General features: G+C 41.1%; 1 protein-coding gene across 1 annotated transcript in view; it reads left to right on the plus strand.

The window, feature by feature from the left end:
* MLXIPL (MLX interacting protein like) overlaps positions 1 to 19,763 on the plus strand; it is an 82,621-nt gene extending 62,858 nt beyond the window's left edge. The window contains exons 8-17 of the mRNA XM_063449546.1: positions 8,204 to 8,340; positions 8,709 to 9,204; positions 10,320 to 10,378; positions 11,605 to 11,842; positions 11,961 to 12,037; positions 12,674 to 12,793; positions 13,701 to 13,828; positions 14,149 to 14,272; positions 18,987 to 19,116; positions 19,395 to 19,763. Coding sequence (XP_063305616.1) covers positions 8,204 to 8,340; positions 8,709 to 9,204; positions 10,320 to 10,378; positions 11,605 to 11,842; positions 11,961 to 12,037; positions 12,674 to 12,793; positions 13,701 to 13,828; positions 14,149 to 14,272; positions 18,987 to 19,116; positions 19,395 to 19,516 — 1,631 coding nt within the window. The 3' untranslated portion in view covers positions 19,517 to 19,763. The remainder of the gene's footprint in view (positions 1 to 8,203; positions 8,341 to 8,708; positions 9,205 to 10,319; positions 10,379 to 11,604; positions 11,843 to 11,960; positions 12,038 to 12,673; positions 12,794 to 13,700; positions 13,829 to 14,148; positions 14,273 to 18,986; positions 19,117 to 19,394) is intronic.
* Positions 19,764 to 23,192: the final 3,429 nt, after the last annotated feature.

The raw sequence follows: 23,192 nt of genomic DNA on the forward strand, positions 1-23,192 counted from the left end.
TGTGGAAAAACCAAGGCGCAAAATAACTGCCCATGAACTGAAAAAAGTCAAGCGTGCAGATGCCACTTGCCACCAGTTTGGCCATATTTCAGAGCTGCAACATCACTGGAGTGCCCAAAAGCACAAGGTGTGCAATACTCAGAGACATGGCCAAGGTAAGAAAGGCTGAAAGACGACCACCACTGATCAAGACACACAAGCTGAAAGTCAAGACTGGGCCAAGAAATATCTCAAGACTGATTTTTCTAAGGTTTTATGGACTGATGAAATGAGAGTGAGTCTTGATGGGCCAGATGGATGGGCCCGTGGCTGGATTGGTAAAGGGCAGAGAGCTCCAGTCCGACTCAGACGCCAGCAAGGTGGAGGTGGAGTACTGGTTTGGGCTGGTATCATCAAAGATGAGCTTGTGGGGCCTTTTCGGGTTGAGGATGGAGTCAAGCTCAACTCCCAGTCCTACTGCCAGTTTCTGGAAGACACCTTCTTCAAGCAGTGGTACAGGAAGAAGTCTGCATCTTTCAAGAAAAACATGATTTTCATGCAGGACAATGCTCCATCACACGCGTCCAAGTACTCCACAGCGTGGCTGGCAAGAAAGGGTATAAAAGAAAATCTAATGACATGGCCTCCTTGTTCACCTGATCTGAACCCCATTGAGAACCTGTGGTCCATCATCAAATGTGAGATTTACAAGGAGGGAAAACAGTACACCTCTCTGAACAGTGTCTGGGAGGCTGTGGTTGCTGCTGCACGCAATGTTGATGGTGAACAGATCAAAACACTGACAGACTCCATGGATGGCAGGCTTTTGAGTGTCCTTGCAAAGAAAGGTGGCTATATTGGTCACTGATTTGTTTTTGAATGTCAGAAATGTATATTTGTGAATGTTGAGATGTTATATTGGTTTCACTGGTAAAAATAAATAATTGAAATGGGTATATATTTGTTTTTTGTTAAGTTGCCTAATAATTATGCACAGTAATAGTCACCTGCACACACAGATATCCCCCTAAAATAGCTAAAACTAAAAACAAACTAAAAATTACTTCCAAAAATATTCAGCTTTGATATTAATGAGTTTTTTGGGTTCATTGAGAACATGGTTGTTGTTCAATAATAAAATTAATCCTCAAAAATACAACTTGCCTAATAATTCTGCACTCCCTGTAATGAGTGAAACTGTTCAGTAAGCTAATAACCACCATACTTTGGCTGCTATTAGTTTATACATTGCCCAATTCACAATTTTGTGAACCAGGCTGTGTGCAGTGATTGCATGAACCAGAGGATTAAATGGACACTCTAGAATCCTACTGCACTTTTATATGCTTAAAAGCTTTATGTGTGAAGAGTGTGTCCTCTTTTTTTTTTTTTTTTTTTTTTTTTTTTTTTACAAAAAGTGCATATTTTATTGGAAATGCTACACTTTTATAAATTCACCTGGTTACACCCCCTGGCTTTCAAGCAGACAGCAGGTCCTGTGACTTCCTGGTTTGGTTAGCTCAGTGGATAGCTGAATTGCACAATTGTTCAGAGCACCTGCCTTGCAAAGACTTCTCATTGAGCTGCATTGGGAAGTCTGTGATTGGACAGCCACAAACACCTAGCACCAATTCACTGCATGAGCACATCTAATGATGTTGCTGTGCTTCCCAAGTATGTTTCCTGGATTGCGGGACACCAGGGAGCAAAATCAGGACAGCCAGACAGGACCCCAATAAATACCCCTGTGAATTTTGTGTTTTTAAAGGGACACACTGCAGAAATGGTCAAAAATGAGAAATCACTATTTAGTAGATATAACTCCAATGAATACAGCATGCATTTTAATTTATGTATTCATTGGAGGTACCTCTTAGCAGTCTTCGCAAGCCCACCTCTTTTCCCTAGAAGAAACTAACAATCTCTTCTCTGGGAAATAGTCTATCAAAGGCGTCTCATTGAGAAGCTCTCCCTCCTGCATGCACGCATTTCACAGCATTCTGATCTGTGGTCTTAGAAGGAGGTATGTTGGGGGGAGGCAGGTGCATTCAAGTAGTGCACACCTGCCACTTCCATTAGCTCCCCCGAGAGACAGAAACAAATCTCCCAAGTGAGTGTTTCATTTTTTTTTTTAAATTCTTTATTTTTGCAGTGCATATGAGGGTAACATACAGGCACGTGGTACCCCAAAGGCAATCCACATGCATATTTCAAAACAAAAAGTACATAACATGGAGAGCATTAGGGTATGGTAATACAATGCACTATTTTTATATTTATGAACAAGCTTAAATCATGCTATTTAGGCATTTTATAGATTGAGATTATTTCAACATTAAGTATAATAGGCTAGCGTCGGTAAGTAGCTCGGTTGCTATAACATAGGTCTGTCATGGAGCCTATACATCTTTGAGAACATAATGCACATTTTATGTATTATGACATGAAGGCTAGTTCACTGTGTACGTAGTTGGGAGACAATGATGCAAGAATCAAGATAGAATACAGGAAGATAGCATTTCAATAGTATTATCAGTCGCTGCCAACGTTAGGTAGTACTATTAGCCGTCGCTGCCAACAATAGGCATCTAAAGATCTATGTAAGTTAACGGTTACACATGCTAAATTAAACTAGGCTATAAGGCAAGTAATAGGTCGGTGTCTTAGAAAAGTCTCATCGTGAGTCAGTACCGTGTCTTCAGTGGTGAATGCGTGAAGTCTCTGGGACCCCCGTCTCTGGGGTTCACCCAACTCCGGTTCTCGGTTGGAGCCACTTGAGTTCGGTAGGAGTGCCCATGCCCCCTAGCGCCTGTTGAGGCTTCTGCTGCTGGTAGTCTGCCGCGTGTGTGTCGGCTCTGGTCTGCTGTGGCATCCCCGGTCCTGACTGTGGCGAGGGGCAGGTGTTGGCTAGATGTGTATCTGGTGGCTGAGTGTCTCTGCCCTTTGGGTTTGTTCCAGCTGAGCTGGCTGTGTGGTGGGTGTATGTTGTCTGTGGGCTTCTTTTCTGGTAGCGATACCTTGCTGGTTGCGGGCTGTCAGGACCATGCCCAGTGGCTGATGGTTTGTGGGCATTTCCCGCGGGTGCCTTGGGTGTCTTTGCCTGGCCTTTGTGCGGTAGCTGCAGGCGGGCAATGCCCGATCTGCGCTTCGTCCGCCGGGTCTTCGTGCCCAGTGGCCGCTTTTTTGGTTGCAGCGCTTCGTTAGAGTGATCCTGGTGCTTGTGAAGGGGTGCACAGGGACTCTTTGTCTGTGAGGCTGATTCCTGTGTGGGGTGTGGGTGCTTGGCCCCAATTCGGCACCAGAAGCGTAGGCAGACTTCTTCCCATTTAGCCTTGAAAGCCTCTGCCCAGGCCTCATCTGTCTGCTGTTGCAGGTTAATAGCTCCGCCGTCGGCCATCTTGGCCATGCCTCGTGGGGCCATCTGGGCAGCGTGGTTCAAGGTTGCGTCCCAGAGGTGAATGCTTGCCTTAGGTTGGTGGACCAGGATGACCCCTGCCGGTCCGGGGGGGGGGGGGAGACAGGGATCTCCCCGCATCGTGGCCCCCGATTGCGGAGGGGGGAGAGCGGCCGCCTCTCCTATTCCCTCCAGTCGAGTAGGCCTCTGCCGCCGGTCCGGCTTAAAATGCTCGTTTCGCTGCCTGAGCGTTATCATTGTGCTCCTCTTAGTGTTCCTCTTCGTTTGCTGGCTTAATCAGCCCAGTTGGTCTCCGTTTGTGCCGGGAAAAGTGGGTTCATGTGCGGATTCTTGCAGGAGATCTTTCAGTTGTCGACCGGTCGGCTCTGTGGTCAGCCCCCGCCCCCAGAGTGTTTCATTTTTTTAATCCTAAAAGTGCAGATTTCTCATAAAAATCTTTCAGCTATTAAAGTGCCTTGGGAATTGGATACTACTTACCAACTTCAGCAAGCTGGAGTGCTTTGTGGGTGTGAAGGGGTCCTTTAAATCTGTGGCATACCATTACAGTGAGTTCTGGCTTTTATTTCAGCAGTACATTCATACTCACTGTACAGTGAGATTTATATGCTCTGAGCTCTTTGATACAATCGTACACCCTATAAAATACTGCAAGTTACATTGCTGTGGAGCTTTATGATCCAATCACACACATCACTCACTGCTGTCAGAGTTAGTCACTTTTAGGCCTAAATATCGGAGCTGAAAAGAAAGCCAACTTTTTTTTTTACTTTTCTATTTACCACGAATTCCCAATAGTTTATATTTTAGTTAACAACACTGCGTGAACTATTCACCTAATCATGAAGTGCTGGGAATTCACAAAGGACCTGGAAATCTGAAGTCATGATAGCAGAAAAGGAGCAATTCTCCAAGTCAGCATGTGTTTCCAGTTCAGCTATTTTTGGTCTTAAAATGTGAAATTTCCTGGTGAATCTTCAATAATTCCAGGTTTAATGAATAACCATGACAATGTTAGACATGGTTAGTGTATCAGCGTGCACTTCAAAACTTGCCAACACGTGTCATTTTATTATGGGCTAGGCATGGGACAATGGGTCCATTTACTCCAATGGCAAATTAATGAAGCCGTGTGATCGGCTAGAACAGAACTGTTGTGAGGTTTGTGCATGAAGGGTACTCTCTGTCTGTAAAACATATCTTCGTCTATTAAATGTGTTCGTATAGATAGTATTATAAAAACTGGGCAGACTCGAGGGGCCAGATGGTTCTAATCTGCCGTCACATTCTATGTTTCTATAGGATTTATGCTCCTGGTCATGTCTGGTAATGAAGTAGTTAACCCACAGTTGTGACAGTCGCTTATTTCTTATTGCGTGCGGTTTCGCAAGGTTCCTTTTTGCCACGAGTCTGTCTCCCCTGCCTCCCCTGCACTGGCAGACCGTAAACACAAGCACATTGGGCAGGAAGTTTCCGATTGCTCAATAAGGCTACTATTCTTACATCAGAAAACTATTTACCAACAATGCAAAAAAAAGCATCAGTGCATAGGAAACAAAAGTGAACCAGGCAAATTAGCGACTCATGATCTGTTTTTATTTCGTTTTTCACATTCCAGGAAACGCTAAACGCACACTCCTTGTCTTTCACGACAGTGTTTCTTTGCACTCTTGTTGCCTTTCATTTGACTGCAACAAAACAAGGGCAAGTTCAAAACCCCAGCCTGTTCTGTTAATACAAGAATGTCAGCTGGCTGGTTCACTTCAAAGGTAACCTTTGGCCGTGACATTTTTCCTAACAGGGCATTGTGATAATGTCTGCAACAAGACTTGTGTTTTGTTTTCTGATTGCACTGATATTAAGAGATTGCAAACCAATGCAGGTATTGTCAAGATCTCCACTGGGGTACAACTGCCAAACTGCTAAATCCCTAAAATGTTTATATACGGCCAGTATATACTTTATAGTTTTACAATAGGGATATAAACTACAAGTCACTGACAAAAAAGATAATGTCGTAAAGACAAGAAGGGGAATTGGGGGCACACACAAAACGTGCATTTCACAGATAATGGTGCTGACGTAGAGACCAAAATGTATACATAATACAGATAGAGGAATTATCAGTAGTATGTGAAAAAGATAATGTCGACAGAACCAAAATCCTACAATCTATGACATGAGCCCTAATGTCCTACAGCCTGTAATTCATCCATAAGGTGTTTATGGCTTATTGACCATGGTGTTATATTGTTTATCACAGTCTTCCAATGACATATCAGACCCCTCACAGATTTCCTGGGTCATATTTGATCTCTACCAGGATTTTTTGGTGATGTCTGCCCTCCCTGGCATATGATTGTGGGCTTTAAAGATAAGGTTAGTAGGGGTAACCAACAAATGTACAGCTTGCAAACAGAGTACAGGGTGCAAAGGACCACATCTTCTAGTGGTGCATAAGCAATCATATGATTAAAGAAATACCCACACAACCAAATTTTATTTACATACAATCAGAAGGATAAATACAAATCCATCTATGTATGCCTATAATACTGGCACATATACCAAGCTAAATCTGCTAGATATGCAGAGATAAATCAAGGTACATAATACAAAAAAAGTCTTAATTCAACATATACAGAAATACAAATCTTGAAAAAAGTAATAAATTGCTGTACTTTAACTTTTAACAATTTCATTTCATGTATATGCCTTTAAGGTGCACTACAGCTAACTACAAACACCCCAAAATTGGGCAAAAATATAAAGAACTGAGATGGCACCCACCCCCAAAACCCCCCTTAACATCCCTCTCAGATAAGGGCGAACCACTTAGGGGGACCCAAACCCAAACACTCCCCCCTCCTCCATACACAGTAGGGTCTGTGCTGGCCAACAGGTACGGGACTTACCAACCCACCTGTCACACAATAAGCTACACTGCTATCACCCTCCCTGACAATCGGCTGCGTATGGAGCCTGTTTAGTCAGTGGTAACGCCCTACACATAGCGAATCCACACGCACAACGTCTCCACACCCCCAAGGAACGACCCATGCTACCCATGGAACTACTGTGCTGCACTTCTACAGGGGTCCCTCATCCTCCACCAACCAAGCGTAAGCCGATAAACGGCTTAAACCGCCTCAGCATCTGCCTAGACCTTCACAGACTAACCAATATTATACACCTACTCAACCTAGACGTACCTGACTAACATATATGAGCTATAAACAAATTGCAAATCTCCAACCGGTGATTTTTTACCACAATCCAACTATATAAACTACTAAATGTAAAAATTTGCAAGTTTAACGCATAACCTATCTATGTTCAAATACTACTGCGCTTGTGGAAGCCGTTGTTGGCTATAGAGGCACTGTGGTAATCCCATGCACAATAAAAATGAAGAATAAAAAAAAATTAAAAAAAATTGCTGTACAATATTACCTGACAAGTGGACATAAACAAGCTCCCAACTTTCGGCTATGAGGCCTGTGTCAAGGGACCCTTGACAAAGGCCTCATACCGGAAACATTGGTTCACAATCATATCTGCATGTTATAAAACATTAACGGGTAAATACTCATTGGATTTTACTAGATGTCAGTTCCTGCAACCTGGAAGAGATGTACCACAATGGAATAATACATGATTCAAAATGATAATTCGTATGCAAAACTATTTTTGTACTACTTGCACCACGATTAGAAGTAACAAGTCCAAATGTGAAAAGGGTTGTACAAAATTGCAGAAATTCTCTAGAAACTAGAAGTAAATGACACCCACACATAACAAGTAATTCTATTGAAGATTTTGTATACTCCCCCCCCCCCCTCCCCACCTACTCTCCCTCCACAACCACAAACAACCAAAAAAAAAAAACAACAAACTTTTAATTGCATATCAACTATATATTATAGACAATGGAAAGTTCCTTTATGGTAATGTATAGCTTCTTATGACATATATTAATAAACTATAATAGTAATATAATAATAAAAAAAAATACAATGTTTAAAACCAGCAGACAAAACATCCATCGCCGTGGTAGAACATAATCATCCTTTATAGTCCCTTTTAGAGTCCTAAAATCAACTCTGAAGTTATTCAAACTGTATTAATTAATGTTATGGTAGAGGCTTGTCTGTGTCTTCTACACGTGTAGTATTTTGTTCAACTGATCACAAAATGTTTGGTTACTTGCAAGTCGCGTGTAACCACAGAAGCCACAGTAGATGTAAAGTGCCTATCAATCCATCTCTTAATAGTCTGCTCTTCCATTTGTTACACCCTCCAAGATCTGTGTTTGCTGTATCATAACTACCTCTCAACATCGCACCAAAATGCAGTCAGTTCACTTATTGAAGAGTTTGGGATTGCTACTGGTAGCTTTCGAACTGTATAAATGTTGATGTATATTTGTTCAACCTCGGGGAGTACGTGGTTGGACACAGGATGGCTGAGAATTGTGGATAATTCATTAAGAACTTTTACTTGTTGATCAGAGCTAGCAAGAGGAGTGGAGGGCAGGTGTGAAAACTTTTTTGAAATATACTTTTAAAACTCAAGGCAATGTATTGACATAAAGTAAGTTTTGTTTTTTTGTAGCATTTATAGTGTGACTGAATCCCTAATGTGTTCTTCTATGAGTTTTCTGTGCATGAAAAATCCCCAGAACAGAAGCTACTTTGATGATGCTGATACCCTTTGTGCAATATTGAATGTCACATGTTCCCTAGGGATTTTACATTGAATTATCTGTATCAGAATGTGGATTTTTAATCTCTTTTTTTATGTCTTTGTCAGATTTCTTTGGTGGTCCTCGACCTATGGTCTCTCAGCAGGTCCCTCTGTGTTTTCAAGAACATAATTGTATCTCCAACTACAGTGAGGGTTCCAACACCCAACCCCACTCAGCCGTTGCTGGACATCGGATTCCACAGGTGTTTTTCCTTAATTTTCCCTTTCATTATTTTACTTAATTTTTTTGCTCTGTTATTTTTGGTGTATGTTACTAAAAGGTCCATTTCCTCTGTTGTCTAATTTTTCCTTGTTTTTTTTTTTCCTTCTTTCTTTATTAGTCAACTTTTTAAGCTCTTCCACTTTCTAGAAGCCTGCTTGTTCTGTTCCGTCTACCACTTCTCTTTCTTTCTTTGAATTTATTTATTTTTTATACCTGCGTATATTTTTATAACTTTGTTCCTCATTCTTTATTCATTATACACTTTAATCTACAATAGCCCTTTAATTTATATATCTTCCATCATGAGTTGCTCAAATTGTAGTTATTATTCTCTTTTCTTGTCTCCAGATCCACAGTTCTTATGGTTCCCGGACGGATACATGTTTTTCTACTTCACCTCTGTCTTCTGACTTTGACAGCACTACAGTGCCTTGTGCTTCACCCTGCAATGCTTCTCCAGGCAAGACAATACCCCATTACCCCACACCCAACAACTTCTCCACTGACTCTTTCACCTCTGGATCCCAGTTAACTCTACAATGTATTTCCCAAACACTTTCAGTGCAAGATCAGGACTTGCTGTTTCCATCTGTGCCTGGTTCCAAACATTCTTATAGCAGTTCTTATAGTAGTGGGGCTACTGATACCAGCATTCTAAACCAGACTACAGCAGTCCCTGTTCATAGAGACATTTACCCTGTGTATCCAGAGACTTTGTCACATGACGATTCCTCCCACATATTCCCAGTGCCCAAAGCACGAGTGACAAGCCACAAGTCCAAAAGGTCTGAACCTGAAGTCACCACAACCTTGAACCTAAATGTTAATCAGCCACATATTGCAGGTAACAATAATTACATCATGTATTCTTAAAACAGTGTTTCAATATGAAGTAATCTCTGTAGTAAAAGAACTGCTAACTCAACTTTATCAGTTTCACTTATTAGACGGCAAATTTCAGTTTTAGCTAAATATGGTTTTATTATAGTTATAGTAATGTAATATAATAGTTGAACTGGAAGCATAGCTGACTTGGGGATTTTTTCCCCATTTCAGCTATTTTCGCCTTACATTTGAAATTCACTTTGAATTCTAGAGATTTCCCATGTACGTGAATAGCCTTGTATGTTGTTGGGAAAATTGCGCAACTTCGGTATATTTCTAACTTGACTAGATTTTACAGATTTTATTTTCAGTTCAGCACAATTTACTGTTTCTTTAGTGAATATTCTATATCTCCAGAAAATGATGTACAGGTTTATCAACGCAAAATAAGTTATTTTCTGTAGGAAAAGTGCTAATTAAGCAACAATCACCATGTGATATAATATAATATCTACACACATTAAGCATTTTGCTCCAGTATTTGTTAACCTTGATAAATGTCCCGCAATGTAGCACGCAGCTTTAAATAACAAAAGATATTCAGGGAGAGAGAGAGGAGTGCTTTAATAAAAGTACAACACTAAAGAAAGTTCTAAGGTATTTACCATGGGATCCTTATATACTTTTCCCACTGTATTTATTAACACTTCGATTTTTGAGCATATTCCCTGTTTTAAATGTATAAACCCCCATTGCATTTTCAAATGGTTTGACTTCTTATCTGAGATCTGTCAGGCGCTTCTTCCCACCTTCACCAAAATGGCTGGAGACATGGAAATTCCTCAGCGTTCCTCAGCATTCCTCAGCGTGCAGTGTAAATCGTAGCTCATCGGCTGAGAGCAAATAAGATGCTAGCGTTCAGCCAATGAGCTAAGGCCCTGCAATGCGAAAACACTTTGCCTTCTCACAATGGGGGGCAACCAAAAGAACCCTGGCAACATAACCATTGTTGACTGGTTGTATTAAGTATTGTGTGCATTTCTGAGGTTTGGATCATGTTTGATGGAACAGGGATTTATTTAATATAACTGTTTTGGTATTCAGACTCTCCAATCACTGTATTTTACTCCACAGCTAAGCCAGATTCCTCTTCTCAGCCACCATCCCGGCGAGGAAGTGGGCATAACACAACGGTAATGACAGATTTGTTTATGCTAGCAATGTTGTGATAATCATTTTAAGTATAGTAACAATAACCTGTATGGAATAATATGCATTCACTGTTTAGACATGTTTATACTAACTAAACTAGAGTATTAATTGTCTGGTAGTTGTGATGTAGAGTGCGTAGTCTACAAGAATACTAAATTTCATATTATCGTTTGTTGTAGTAACGCACCATGATGAATAAAATTGCACTTTCCAATAAATCAGTCAGGGTACATGGATGTCAAGATATATTAAATGCTGAGTCTTACGTGATAAAAACAAATCTGAAGGAATTCACTATATTTTTTATTTTTTGCAACCATGCTTCAAGTATCGCAAGTTAGTTCTCAACTGTTTAATGAATAAATGCCAAAAATGTAATCTGGATCAGTCCAGAAATGCCACTTCTGTGTACTTCTGTTATTTACCCAATCTGAACTGTTATTCGTTTAAAAGAGTTACATAGCTGAAAAGAGACTTGCTCCCTTCAAGTTCAGCCTTTCTCACGTGTTTTTGCTGTTGATCCAAAACTAAGTCTGAGTCTCTTCCATTTTTGCAACAAACTAGGAAAAAAATTGCTGCAGTTTACATGAACACTCCACGTTCCATAACCCTTCCATTGCAGTTTTCAAACAGTTTGACTCTCACCTGTGTTCCGCCTCCTCTACTGCTCAGTAAGAGCTGGATGCTAAGTCTGGTAGTTTAGCTCATTGGCTGAGAGCTTACTGCAGGGCATAGCTTAGAAAAGTGTGGGAAGATTACTATTTCTATGTACATTTTTTGGCATTCGATTTGTAAGCCCCTTTGTGGGCTGAGCAGTATTTATGCTATAGAGAGAAGTTGAACCCTGTCTGTAAGGTAGAAATGCTGGCATTAAAAATGTTTACAAACGTTCAAAATAGCAAATCATTACGTAAAAAATGCCAAGTAGGAGCTGAAAGCACTGCTAACGTAGAGGATTTTCCAGTTTGGCTATTTCGAACCCTAAATTTGAAATTCACTTTAAATTCACCTTAAATTCTCACTTTTGTGAATAACTCTGACTATATTTATGGAAAGTCTAAGATATAAGCACAGTAACAGCAAACAAAATTTCACTTTCTGATAAGGTTTTAGAGCTATGTCTGCATGCCAAACACATAGATAAACGTCAGATAATTTGCTGCATTAAACTTTGTGTGTGATTTACAGTGTCTTTATTTCTCCCCAGACAGGTGGACGGTCGGACTCTCTCTCCTTTCCAAATCTTGCCCCTTCTGTGCCAACTCTCATGCTGCCCACCCCTCAAAGTACACTTCGTTTTCCGTCTTCTGCTAATTCTCCTCCGATATTCCTAAGCCCAGTATTTTCTGCTCGAAGCAGCTCTTCAGTTCCCACGTCCTCATCGTTCTCCTGTCCCCCTCTTGTTCCTCCCAAAACAGAGAGACTTTCACCAACTTCAGTCTGTGGTGAGTACTAACTGACGGCATTCACCAAACAATTTAAAGTTTTCTCCCAAGCATTATTTTCACTTTCACAATGACTAAAGTGAATGCTATGAATTAGATTTTTGTTTTGTTTTGGCAGGCAGTGATCAAAATGACTCACTCAGTGTATCCTGTGCACAGACTCCGAACTCTTGGGGCAGAAATGAGAGCAAGAAAGTAAGTTGCAACACAGTGAATATGCTTTACATCCCAGGAGTAATATTATGATTTTTTTTGTCCCCTGTATTTAACAATTGTGTTTGTAAGGTCCAAAAAAAAAATTCACGGCATCTAGGCACCAAGACCTCTGCATCAAGCTTTAGTGATCTTGGCGTTTAAAGTGTAACTTAAAGTGTAAATCAAAAAGAACACTGCAAAGGTGGATTCCTAACACTATAGTGTCCCTCTGCCCCCGTGTCCTTCCTGCCCACTTACGGCAGTGAAAGGTTTAAAAACCCTTAAAACACTTACGCGATTCCAGTAGCAAGCTCCCTTGGCACTGGCTCCACCTGCTCCGACGTCATGCACGGTGAGTACCGCTCGCGGCTTTTTAAGGTGCTGGATGTCCTCATGCAAAGCCACTAGAGGCAGTCTTAACCTTGCAAAACATTGAAAACATTGCAATTTCTCAAAAACTACAATGTTTTCAGCTGCAGGGTTAAGGGGACAGGCACACTGTACTCAGACCACTTCAATAAAATGACATGGTCTGGGTGCCTATAGTGTCCCTTTAAGAAAGGAAGTAACTGGCATCTTCTAGGTAATATAAACACTTGTTGCGCGTACTATTCTTTTTCTTGTTATTTTCCTCAGGTGGAGAGCAGGCGTATCACACACATCTCTGCTGAGCAGAAGAGACGGTGTAATATTAAGCTGGGTTTTGATACCCTCCAGAGTCTAGTTACAACTCTTCATGGACAGCACAACAACAAGGTACTGTAAAACTACTAAAAACTTGAGAACATAGAAAGAAAACCACAGTTTTAAAAGTGCACTTGAAGCACCATCACAACTTTGCAAAACTGCAAAGTTGATAGTGCACAGAGAATACTGTGCCTAAACCAAGATCTGACAGTGGCTTAGTACTGCAGTGATTTTGTAAAGCTGTTGATCAGGCAGCCTGAAGCAAACGTTCAGTTTTGCCTGTGTTCGTTTTGTCTGGGTTTTGCATGTGGCAGCTGCACCCTTGGACCCCGCGCACACGGCATAAGCTGAGTTCTCTCAGTAGAAAGTAGAAAGAGTCAAGCCACAAACTGCAACACTTTGTCAAGAGCTGCACAGGTTGAATTGAGAACTAGGCTGTGTGTATACTGCTAGTAGCTACTATCAATTTACAATGTAGTTCCATCACCCTAAGTGAGCTATAGATCTCTTGTCTGCTGCCTTTGCAAGCCCTCCCTTTCTAACTCGGCCCACACTTTATTTCTATTTCAGTAATAAGACTGCCTCTAGTGGCTGTCCACCAGAGGCACTTTCTGGATTCTAGTGGACTCTGAGTCCCTTAAATAATGCTGGACGTCCTCACGCTCTGCATGAGGACATCCAGCATAAGTGGAATCCCCATAGAAAAGCATTGACTCAATTCTTTCCTATGAGGAAGGCCTAATGCGCGCGTGGAGCTCGCTGTGCACGCACATTAGGTCTTCACTATTGGATGACATTGGAGGTGGCGGAGAGATGACCCAGCACCAAGGGAGATCAGCACTGGAATCAGGTGAGTAAATAAAGGTAGGGGCCAGACAGTCTTAGGAATATAACTATTATAACAAGAAAAATCTGTTGAGCGTACAGATGGGAAGGAGCAAGACTCTAATGAAAGATGCTAACATTGTCTCCACAGCTTAGCAAAGCAACCACCCTGCGTAAGACAGCAGAATATATATGTAAGCTGCAACAAGAAAGGGCTCAGATGCTGGAAGAAGCCCAACACTTGCGCTGCCAGATACAGGAGCTCAGTGACAGCATCAAGTAAGTAATGCCAGTGTTCCACGTAAGAATCATTAGTACATTATATACATGTGGCATTATGCCAACGGAAAAATACGAACAAGCACCAGTGCCATGAGGACCACATGCGTGTCTCCTTATAGCCTACCTATGCACCACTAACATCAAGGGGAGATGAACTTTGGATGAATTAGTTGGTGAACGTATTCTCACTGGTTCATTTGTTACCCACATGTTCTTATATGATTAGAGCTGCCTAACAACACCAATTTAAAGGACTTGTATCCTAGTATGTGAATTATTTTCGGCTACATGACCGTATATTACAATCTCTCATTCAGCCTATGCCAGCAGCAGCTCCCAGCCTCCGGAGTCCCTGTCACACACCAACGCTTCCAACATATGCGTCAAATGTTCCAGGCCTACGTCAAGACACGAACTTTGCAGAACTGGAAGTTCTGGCTTGTATCCTTCATACTGTCAGTGGTGACATCTGGCATGTCTGCCTTCCTCACTATAAAACATAGCACATATTGGCTTTAGGATAAAACATGGTGTAAAAATAGGTTCTCGTATTTGCAGCATCTATTTTCCCATCCAGTGTATTTAAAACATATAGTGTTATTCACTGAAGTGAGAATTCAAAGTGAAGTTCACATTCAAGGTAAAAGAAAACTGCAGATCTGGAAGCATTCTCTAAATCAGCTTGGTTACTATGGCCTTAAAGAGTTATTATAGGCATCAAAACAACTTTGGCTTAAACATGCAGGGAGGTGTGGCTAGGGCTGTATAAATAATGTGAATTCGTAAATGGCAGAGAATTGAGTAGTGGCACCTGATGCATGATATTTACACAAAAACTGTTTCATTAAATGGACACTATGGTCACCAGAGCAACTTTTGCTTAATTAAGCAGTTTTGTTGTATAGATCATGCCCCTGCAGTTTCACTGCTCAATTATCTGCCATTTATGAGTTTAATTAATTTGTTTATACAGCCCTAGTTACACCTCCCTTGATGTGACTTGCACAGCCTTCCTAAACACTTCCTGTAAGGTAAGATCTAATGTTTACACTTCCTTTATTGCAAATTATATTTAATAAAGAATTTCTACTCTCATGCATTTGTAATTGCCTGCTAGACTTGCAGGAGCCTTGTTATGTGATTAAAATTCAATTTGCATAGCTGACTGAGAATTAAACATTTTTTTTCATGCAGGCTCTGCGAATCACAGCCAGGGGATGAGTGGCTAGGGCTACATGGACAGAAACAGAAGTTATTTAACTGCTAAATGGCAGAAATTTGAGCAGTGAGACTACAGGTGCATGATCTATATACCACAACTGCTTCATTAAGATAAAGTTGTTCTTGCGCCTGTAGTGTCCCTTTAAGCTAAAATTGTTTTGGTGCCTATAATGTCCCTGTAAATTTAAAATTCATTTTCTGAATTCTCACTTTAGTGAGTAAATCTTATAGAATGTTCCTTAGAAAAGTTTAATATTGGACATCACCTCTTGGATAGTATTAAATTGTTCACCTTAAAGGAACTCCCTTACCCCTGTCTTCCCGGGCATAGATGCTAATAACTACATTGTTATGCCAACATTTCTGCAGCTATAAGCTACTTCCGTGTCAGAGTCCACAAGGCAAAAGTCTGCCTAAAACTTTTGGAAATGCAACATTATTGTAAGATCTAGAGAAAGCTAAACCAGGTCAAATAATATGTTGGCAATCAAGTACAAAATATGTCTGCAGTATAAAGAGAAGATGATGCGGAATACTTATGTTGCATCTAGTCTTCTACAGGGCATTACATGCACACACAAAAACTATGTTTCATTGTAATTTCATTTAAAGGAAAACTGTCATTGTTACTGCTATTGGATATTAAATGTTACATATATCATTTTATTTTACATGTAATGCTAATGACAAAATAATATGCAGCAAGCATGTCAAACTCGCATGTCACAATGGACATCTTTGCGGCCCGGCGAGCCGCGAGTACATACGTAGTGTTCCAAGAAGAGTAGGCACCTGCTTTCCCCACATTGCAAGTGCCTACTCTGCTATAATACTCCTGGCCGGGAAGGAGGGGAAGGTGGATGCAACGAAGGGAGCTCAGTGTTCCTGCTCCTCACTGCTCCCTTGCGCGCCAGGCAGAAGATACCCACTGGACCCCAGGAATAATTCCAATAATGTGAGTGTGTGCAAGAATGTGTCAGTGAGGGAGTGAGTGTGTGTTTCTGTGAGCGAGTGTGTCTGCTGTCAGGAGTCTGTGTCAGTGAGTGTGTGTCTGTCTTTGTATGTCATTGAGTGTGTGTGTCTGTCAGTGAGTGTGTCTGTTTGTGTGTATGTATGTCAGTGTGTGTGTCTGTTAGTGTGTGTGTGTATGTCAGTCAGTGAGTGTGTGTGTGTTTGTCGGTCAGTGTTGCAATGGCCGTGGCTGGACAGTGGAGGACCTGGAGGTGCACGGAGGCAAGCAACGCCAGGTCACATTCCAATGTGACGTCGACATGCTCCACCTTCACAGGGTGTCAAGAAGTAGCGGGATGATCCGCTTTGGCACAGGGTGCAGACGGCACCATTTGGGATACACCAGAGGCTGGGCTCCGGAGTCGCATACTGACAGCAGCAATGTGAGTGGAGTCTGCTTGTTGGCTAGAGGGGGGTGCTGGGATTTAGTAGAGGGGGGACTGGGATTTAGTATATGGGGGGTGCTGTGGTTTAGTAGAGGGGGATGCTTTTTTTTTATACTATACTTATCAAAATAAACCTAAATTTCTATGAAAATGTATGGGGGAGAGGGGTTTTGCGGCCCACATAAACTTAAACCTTGTTTGTTTGGCCCTTGGTAGACTTTGAGTTTGACATGCTTGATATACAGCAATCACATGGTAATACAAGTTACAAAATCATTTCAGTGCTCCCCTGGTTTACCCTTGGTATGTGGTAGCAGCCATCTTTAGCCCTCATGATTTAGAAGCAGCATTTGTGCTAAGACCATGCACACTTTGAAGTGCATTCCCGAATTTTCAGTTAATTTGCACGTGGGCAGGATGTCAGGATTTGTAAATTCTAGTTTCTTATTATTGGTATGTCAAGCATTGCTCAAGATGGCTTTTCCCCTTTAATATATGCACGTGTTTTCACCTGCTTTACAGAAGAACTCTAGAAAGGAGCCCTTTGTATGACTTTTGTACTGCCACCTTCTGGCTAAAAGATGTAATGTAAAGATGGGGCTCTGTTGTGTGGATTTAAACCTGATTATCCTAGAAATTGTTCTCTACCTCTCAATCATGAGGTATCATGTTCGATTTGGAACCTTGAATACGTTTTTTTTTTTTTTTTTTTTAAACAAGTAATGTGATTGTGATCTCTTTGACACCAAATCTGAAACAGTGGACCTCTTCAGTAAAAACATATAAAATAGGGTCTGATGATAAGGCACTTGTTGGTTAGATACAAATGTTGATATAGTTTTTTTTCTGTTAGATATACTGTCTACATGACAAAACTGTTTACATGTCAACAGGTTGTTTTGTTACAGAGTCACTTCTGATGTTTAAAAATACAATTTTTAGTGTTCATGAGGTGAGTGAATCAGAGCAGCAGGTTCCTCCTCAAGATTTATCTCTTTTCCTATCTCCTAGGTCTCGGTATTTAGTAGGAACAGTCTCCATTTTGGGCCCAAATCCCTCTGTCCCTCCTTTCCATCCTTATGCCCCTCTTTACTATGAGGCGCAATAAGAAAGCCATATTAATATAAGGGGGGTTGAAGAGTACTCTGGTTGGTTGGCTAGTAAGTCAACCAATCAGAGCCCTCTGGCAGCCAAGTCTCAAGAGAAGTGTGACTTACTAGTCATTTTATTCATATTGCATAGCATGAGAAATTTTCCCAAATGATGCAGTACCTGACATAGCGTGGGAAACCCTATGGAAAGGTTATCCCCGATATGAGAGCTCAGTCTGCTAAAAGCCCTTGCGGGAAGAAGATTAGTGATTTTTTTATTGCATCATGTTTTTGGATTGGGGGGGGGAGGTAGCTTCTCCGCCATGAATATTATTACTTGTGACCCCAACCACATCCTTAAAAATAGTCTTCAATTGTGGCCAGCAATCTGTCATATCCCCTGTTATTTCACAGGTTGATAGTTTGAAATATTTTGCTCATGTGCCCCCACCTGCTGCATAAGGGTGGGAGAATAGGGAGGTTTAAAAACTCCATTATAGTAATAGTCTTTTGCAGTAATAGTACTTAAAATTATTGTTCACTTACATAAAAGCAAGTAAATGAAAATTTCCGAAAGTGCATCCTGCTGGGATGCATTGGGTCCCTATTTAGTTTAAAATCGGTGCCTTGTGAATATTTGGGATCCTATACTTTGCATGGAATTCGGATGCAGAAGCACCGATTTAGCCGAATGCATGCAGATGATTGCTGCAGATTCACTCTGTCCAACTGAATTCTGACATTATTTCGCTTTGATAAATAAAAGAATTGCCTTTGCGGTTGGAATTCAGTGATTTTCAACGAAGTTTGTCCATACAGACAAAATCCGGAGTTTAGTGAGTAACCTCGTCAGGAATATTTACTAAAGTGAGAATTCAAAAGTCTAGGTAAAACAGCCAAACTGTCAGATATGTTTCCAGTTTGGCTACTTTGGCCTTAAATTTTAAATTCACTTTGATTTTATGTTGAATTCTCACTTTGTGAATAACCTTGACTATCTCGTCCGAGGCCGACCATGAATTGAATATACCAATTTATTTCACATGCTTCACTTGCAACAAGGCTTCAATGATCTTTTAAGAACCAATAATATTCCATATGCTCAAGCTGGCATGGAATATCTTACTTATTTCCTATGTTTATGTTTAACCCCTTAAGGACACATGACATGTGTGACATGTCATGATTCCCTTTCATTCCAGAAACTTGGTCCTTAAGGGGTTAAAGAACGATCGCCTTAAATAGATAGGATTTAGAATATGTAAAGCCTAGCCCTGGATGATACAATTGAAATTGCATGATTTGTTTGACTATAAAGTCAAATTAATCTTTAGGTTGTTTCACTATTCTTCGGGGGTGGGGGGTGTTAACATAGGCTGTGTAGATTAATCACTTTACGATCAAAATATATGAACAAGTAGAATCTCTTTCCTTATCTGATCCCAGTTCAGCCTGATTATACGGCCTCTATTTGAGTCATTTAATGGGATGGTTTCCACGGCCAGTGTCAGAGACCTGAGAGATACCTCCCTTGAATGGCTGGACCAACACTGCTCCTTACCGGCCCTGAGACCAAGTATGTATGGAGAATAATACCTGTATATTATTGAAAGGATGCAAAATTATACTTGAAATCACACACTGAAGTGTGTTGCTTATTAGTCAAGTATTTGAAGTGCTGTGCTCTACATCAGATGGGTGTCATTGGACTGAGAAATACTAAGAAATGTAGTTGTACTATTTGAATGGATGGGTGGATGGATGTTTTCAAGAATGGATAGATGGAACGGAAGAAAAGGTTGGTTGATGGATGGATGGACAGATCTATAACATTGGTTTTCTCTTCCTCTTCAGCTGTGTCAAGTTCACTGTGTCATCTTAGCACATCAACGTCCATTCTTACTGACCCGACCATTATGCCTGATCAAGCTATGCAAGCAGTGACCAGAGGAGACAATGGGGACATCTTCTTCTAGCTAAGCCAAAGATGCTTACCTCTGGGACTACTGAACATCTTCAACAAGTGGACTTCTAATATGTCTGTAATGCAGATATCAGAACAGTTGCGTGCCTATATTTAACTGCTAACACCAAAGATTAAATCGGAGATAACTATTCAATATGTTTGTGAATATGTCTGTGGATTTTATTATAAATTTATGTTTTATTGCAACATCAGAGCCTTAAATGTGTTCATTTTATTAAAACATCAATTTGATTTTAGATGCTTTGTGGTGTTTTGCATTATGTCTTTTGAATTCCTCTCTATTGTACCTATAATCTACAATGTATTAAACCTTTTTATAATTGTTTAGTTTTATTTGAACAAGATATGATGCTTGTGGACATACTGGAGAGATGTACTTTTGAAAACTGTGGCGGGGGCGATGTGTTGGGTGGGATTTGGCTGGAGATAAATTGGTGGAATAAGGCCTGGAGATATGAACTGGGTCAAATATGGCTGAGGGAAATAAACTGGGATAATATGTCTTTATAGATTAATAATTCTGCAGTGAGATTTTTTTCTTTAGCCTCTTCTCCTCTTCTCCTTTATTTTTGACATTTCCATACGTACCGTCACTTTTAATTTCCTTTCCAGTCTTTTTCCTCTGGTAGGTGCACAACACTTGTATTGCTTCTACAAGTTCTGGCATTGTGTAAATATATAACATCAGTGGTTATGGTGCTTGGAGTGTTCTTTAAAAGTGGTAAAGAAGGATTTTGCTACCCTTCCACTTTTCATTTGATCTTGTATAATTATCACGTGTCCTTTATGCTCATCAATGACTAAAATACTGCATGAATGAATATATATATATAAACTACATAGGCCACTGCAAAATGATCAGCTTCTCTTGTTTTGCTTTTTATCGGTATGTGAGTAAAATAACATTTTTCTATTTATTCTATAAACCACTTACAACATTTCTTCGAAATAAAAATATTGTCATCTGGAGTATTTGATTGCACAAAATGACAACTGGCCACAAGAAGGTTGGGATCATATGTGGTCCTCTATCTACACCTTGATTGATGTCCGAGTTAGGGAACATTGTCAGAGCAGAATTAAGCAAGTTTTCCTCAAAGATAACCTTGTATGTGGCTTGATTCATGCGTTCCTCACAAAGATGAATCTGCCCGATTTCGCCTTGCTCCACCAAATGTCACAGTGGGTGCAAGATACTTCAGATGGTAGTCCCATCCAGGTCTTCATCTAACTTCATCTAACTTTTAGATGACCAGGTGTTGGGAAGCTGAAAATTGGACTCAATTCAATTCAAATGAGAGAAAATGACCTTCTTCTATTCCTCTTCGGTGTTTTGAAACCCAAGACTGGCTCTTCTTTGCTTCTCATTCATGAAGCGCTTTTTTTCTAGCTTTGCATGACTTCAACCCTGCTTCTTATAGCCGTATTGAACCGTCCTCGCACTGCACTTCACACCAGCTGCCATTTCCTTTTTTTTTGTAGGTCACATGAGGTCATACTACGGTTGTTGAGTGACATTCTAATGAGGTGGACATCTGGGTCAGTGGAGAGTCATTTTAGCCCTCTACCAATCTGTAGCTTTGTTGTTTGCTGCTTGACCTTGTTCTTGTTCTTACGGTCTTTGAAATTGTAAGGATTCTCACGATATACCTCTGCCAGTAAAGCCAGAATTGAACTCTTCTTTTCCTCACTCAAAACCTTCCTTTGTAACTCTTTTTGCACGGTCAGTGTAAGGCTGTGTACACTAACCTAGCTAGTTCACCGGTCATGTGATCCCAATCCGGTAGACTGACAGTGCAAGTCTCTGCTCTCTCCTCCAGCTTCCCTGACACTGTCGGCTGTGTCCATTACTCTTTAATGACTCGGTGCACAGGCACCGATGCCATAATGCAGTAACACAGAGTAACATAATTTTTAGCACATTTTGGGGCTTTGGATACTGTAATAACACCCTTAACCTATAAATAATAGTTGTGAACTGTGCTCTGTTGTGGTTTCTTCTTGACCCAATAGCGTGTATATACTTTTCTGATTCCCTGTGCTATTGACCCTGCTCTCCATTAGACTATTCTGGTTTCTGATACCCGTGACTTGGCTTTGTCTAACTTGGTATCTGATTTCTGACCTCCATTGATTCTGGCAATGTTTTGACTATTGTGTCCTATGTGAAGCCCAGCCACTTCTGAAGACTGCTCTAAGGACTCTGTAACGGATCCACTGGCACCCCGACTGGGTACCTCCGTTGAAAGATGCTCCTAGCGCTTCCAGAGGACTCCAAGCACTCCACCAGACACCATAAGCACCGCAGGCTGCAGCTATCTCCCTTCAGAACGAAGCAGGAACAAGCTCTTACAAGAGCTCAGTGATTATAGAAAGGGAATATGCCTAGCATAGCAATCCCTTGTAGCAGATTCCCCCAATAAGAGACAGGACTCAAGTTGAGGGTAAAAATAGAACTCTCTGGCTGCTAGCTTGCAGCCCTTTTTATTAGGTGCTCCCATGAAGGAGAGGGACACACAGTAACGTACATTAACCAATCACACAATAGTTACATCCCACACATAGCCCTCCCCTCTACCTGTAAACTAATTATCTGTACACACAGGAAATACAATTATCCTAGGTAGGGAAAATACAGTTTTTACACAACATTCATAACTCCCAAAATATACATCACATTCGCATAAAAATACATATACACAATCAATCCATTCGGGGGAACAACATACTCAAAAATCATACGAATTGGACCAGGGGTTCAAAAGTTAGTACAAATGTGCATTTGACCTTCTGGAAGCATGGTTTTTAGAAGCTCAAACTAGTTCCCCAGAATCCTCTATCCTGGAGACAATGGAGAAGCTGATTTAATTATATCCAGGGACAAACACAGCCTCCATTAAGCACATGTTACCAGCAACCACCAAAAGACATAAAAATACATAACTCCTGTTATACTAAACAGAACCCCCACATTCAACCCATCCCCAGATGGCTTGGATCTGAGCGCTCAACATATCCAAACAGCGTTTAGATGCCGCAAACACAGTTCAAACGCCATGGGGTTTAAGTTTCGTATGGGCTGATGAGAGGGTCCATAATCCTGGGGCAGCCCAATAACCCACAGTATGCCCAAATACCGTGCATAAAGGGCCAAATCGACCAGGGACCGTAGTCACAGGGTAAGAGGCGGGCAAGCAGCCCCCTCCAAACCACAGTGGCGAAGTGGCTTTCGCTACAGACTCAACAGCTGTATGAAAAACATAGCTAAGGTAACAAATCTAATTTGAGTGTTGGGGCAACCTTGCTAAACTTGGGATCTCTTTGCATAAGGTTACAGTGCAAAAAAAATCACAGTGAAAAACCTAGCACAAAAGAAAATATGCTTACTCGGGCAGATCTACATCACAACCCCTGGAAATACCATATACATTGAAAAAATCCACACAAAAAAGTTGTTAAAAATGTTGCTGCTCTGGGAAAGCTCCAGAGGGTCAAACCTTGAGGGGCCTCCTCGGACCCCGGGGATGTGCCCGGCTGGACGGTGGAGAGGAATACGGGGGGCTGCGGCCTCGATGGCGACTGTGCCTTCCCCACCCTCCCCACACCCCTCTCTGCCACACCACCACCCACCCACCCTGTCCACCCCATCCCCTCCCTTCTTCACA

This window comes from Pelobates fuscus, chromosome 1, assembly GCF_036172605.1.
Source record: "Pelobates fuscus isolate aPelFus1 chromosome 1, aPelFus1.pri, whole genome shotgun sequence".
NCBI classification, from domain to species: domain Eukaryota; kingdom Metazoa; phylum Chordata; class Amphibia; order Anura; family Pelobatidae; genus Pelobates; species Pelobates fuscus.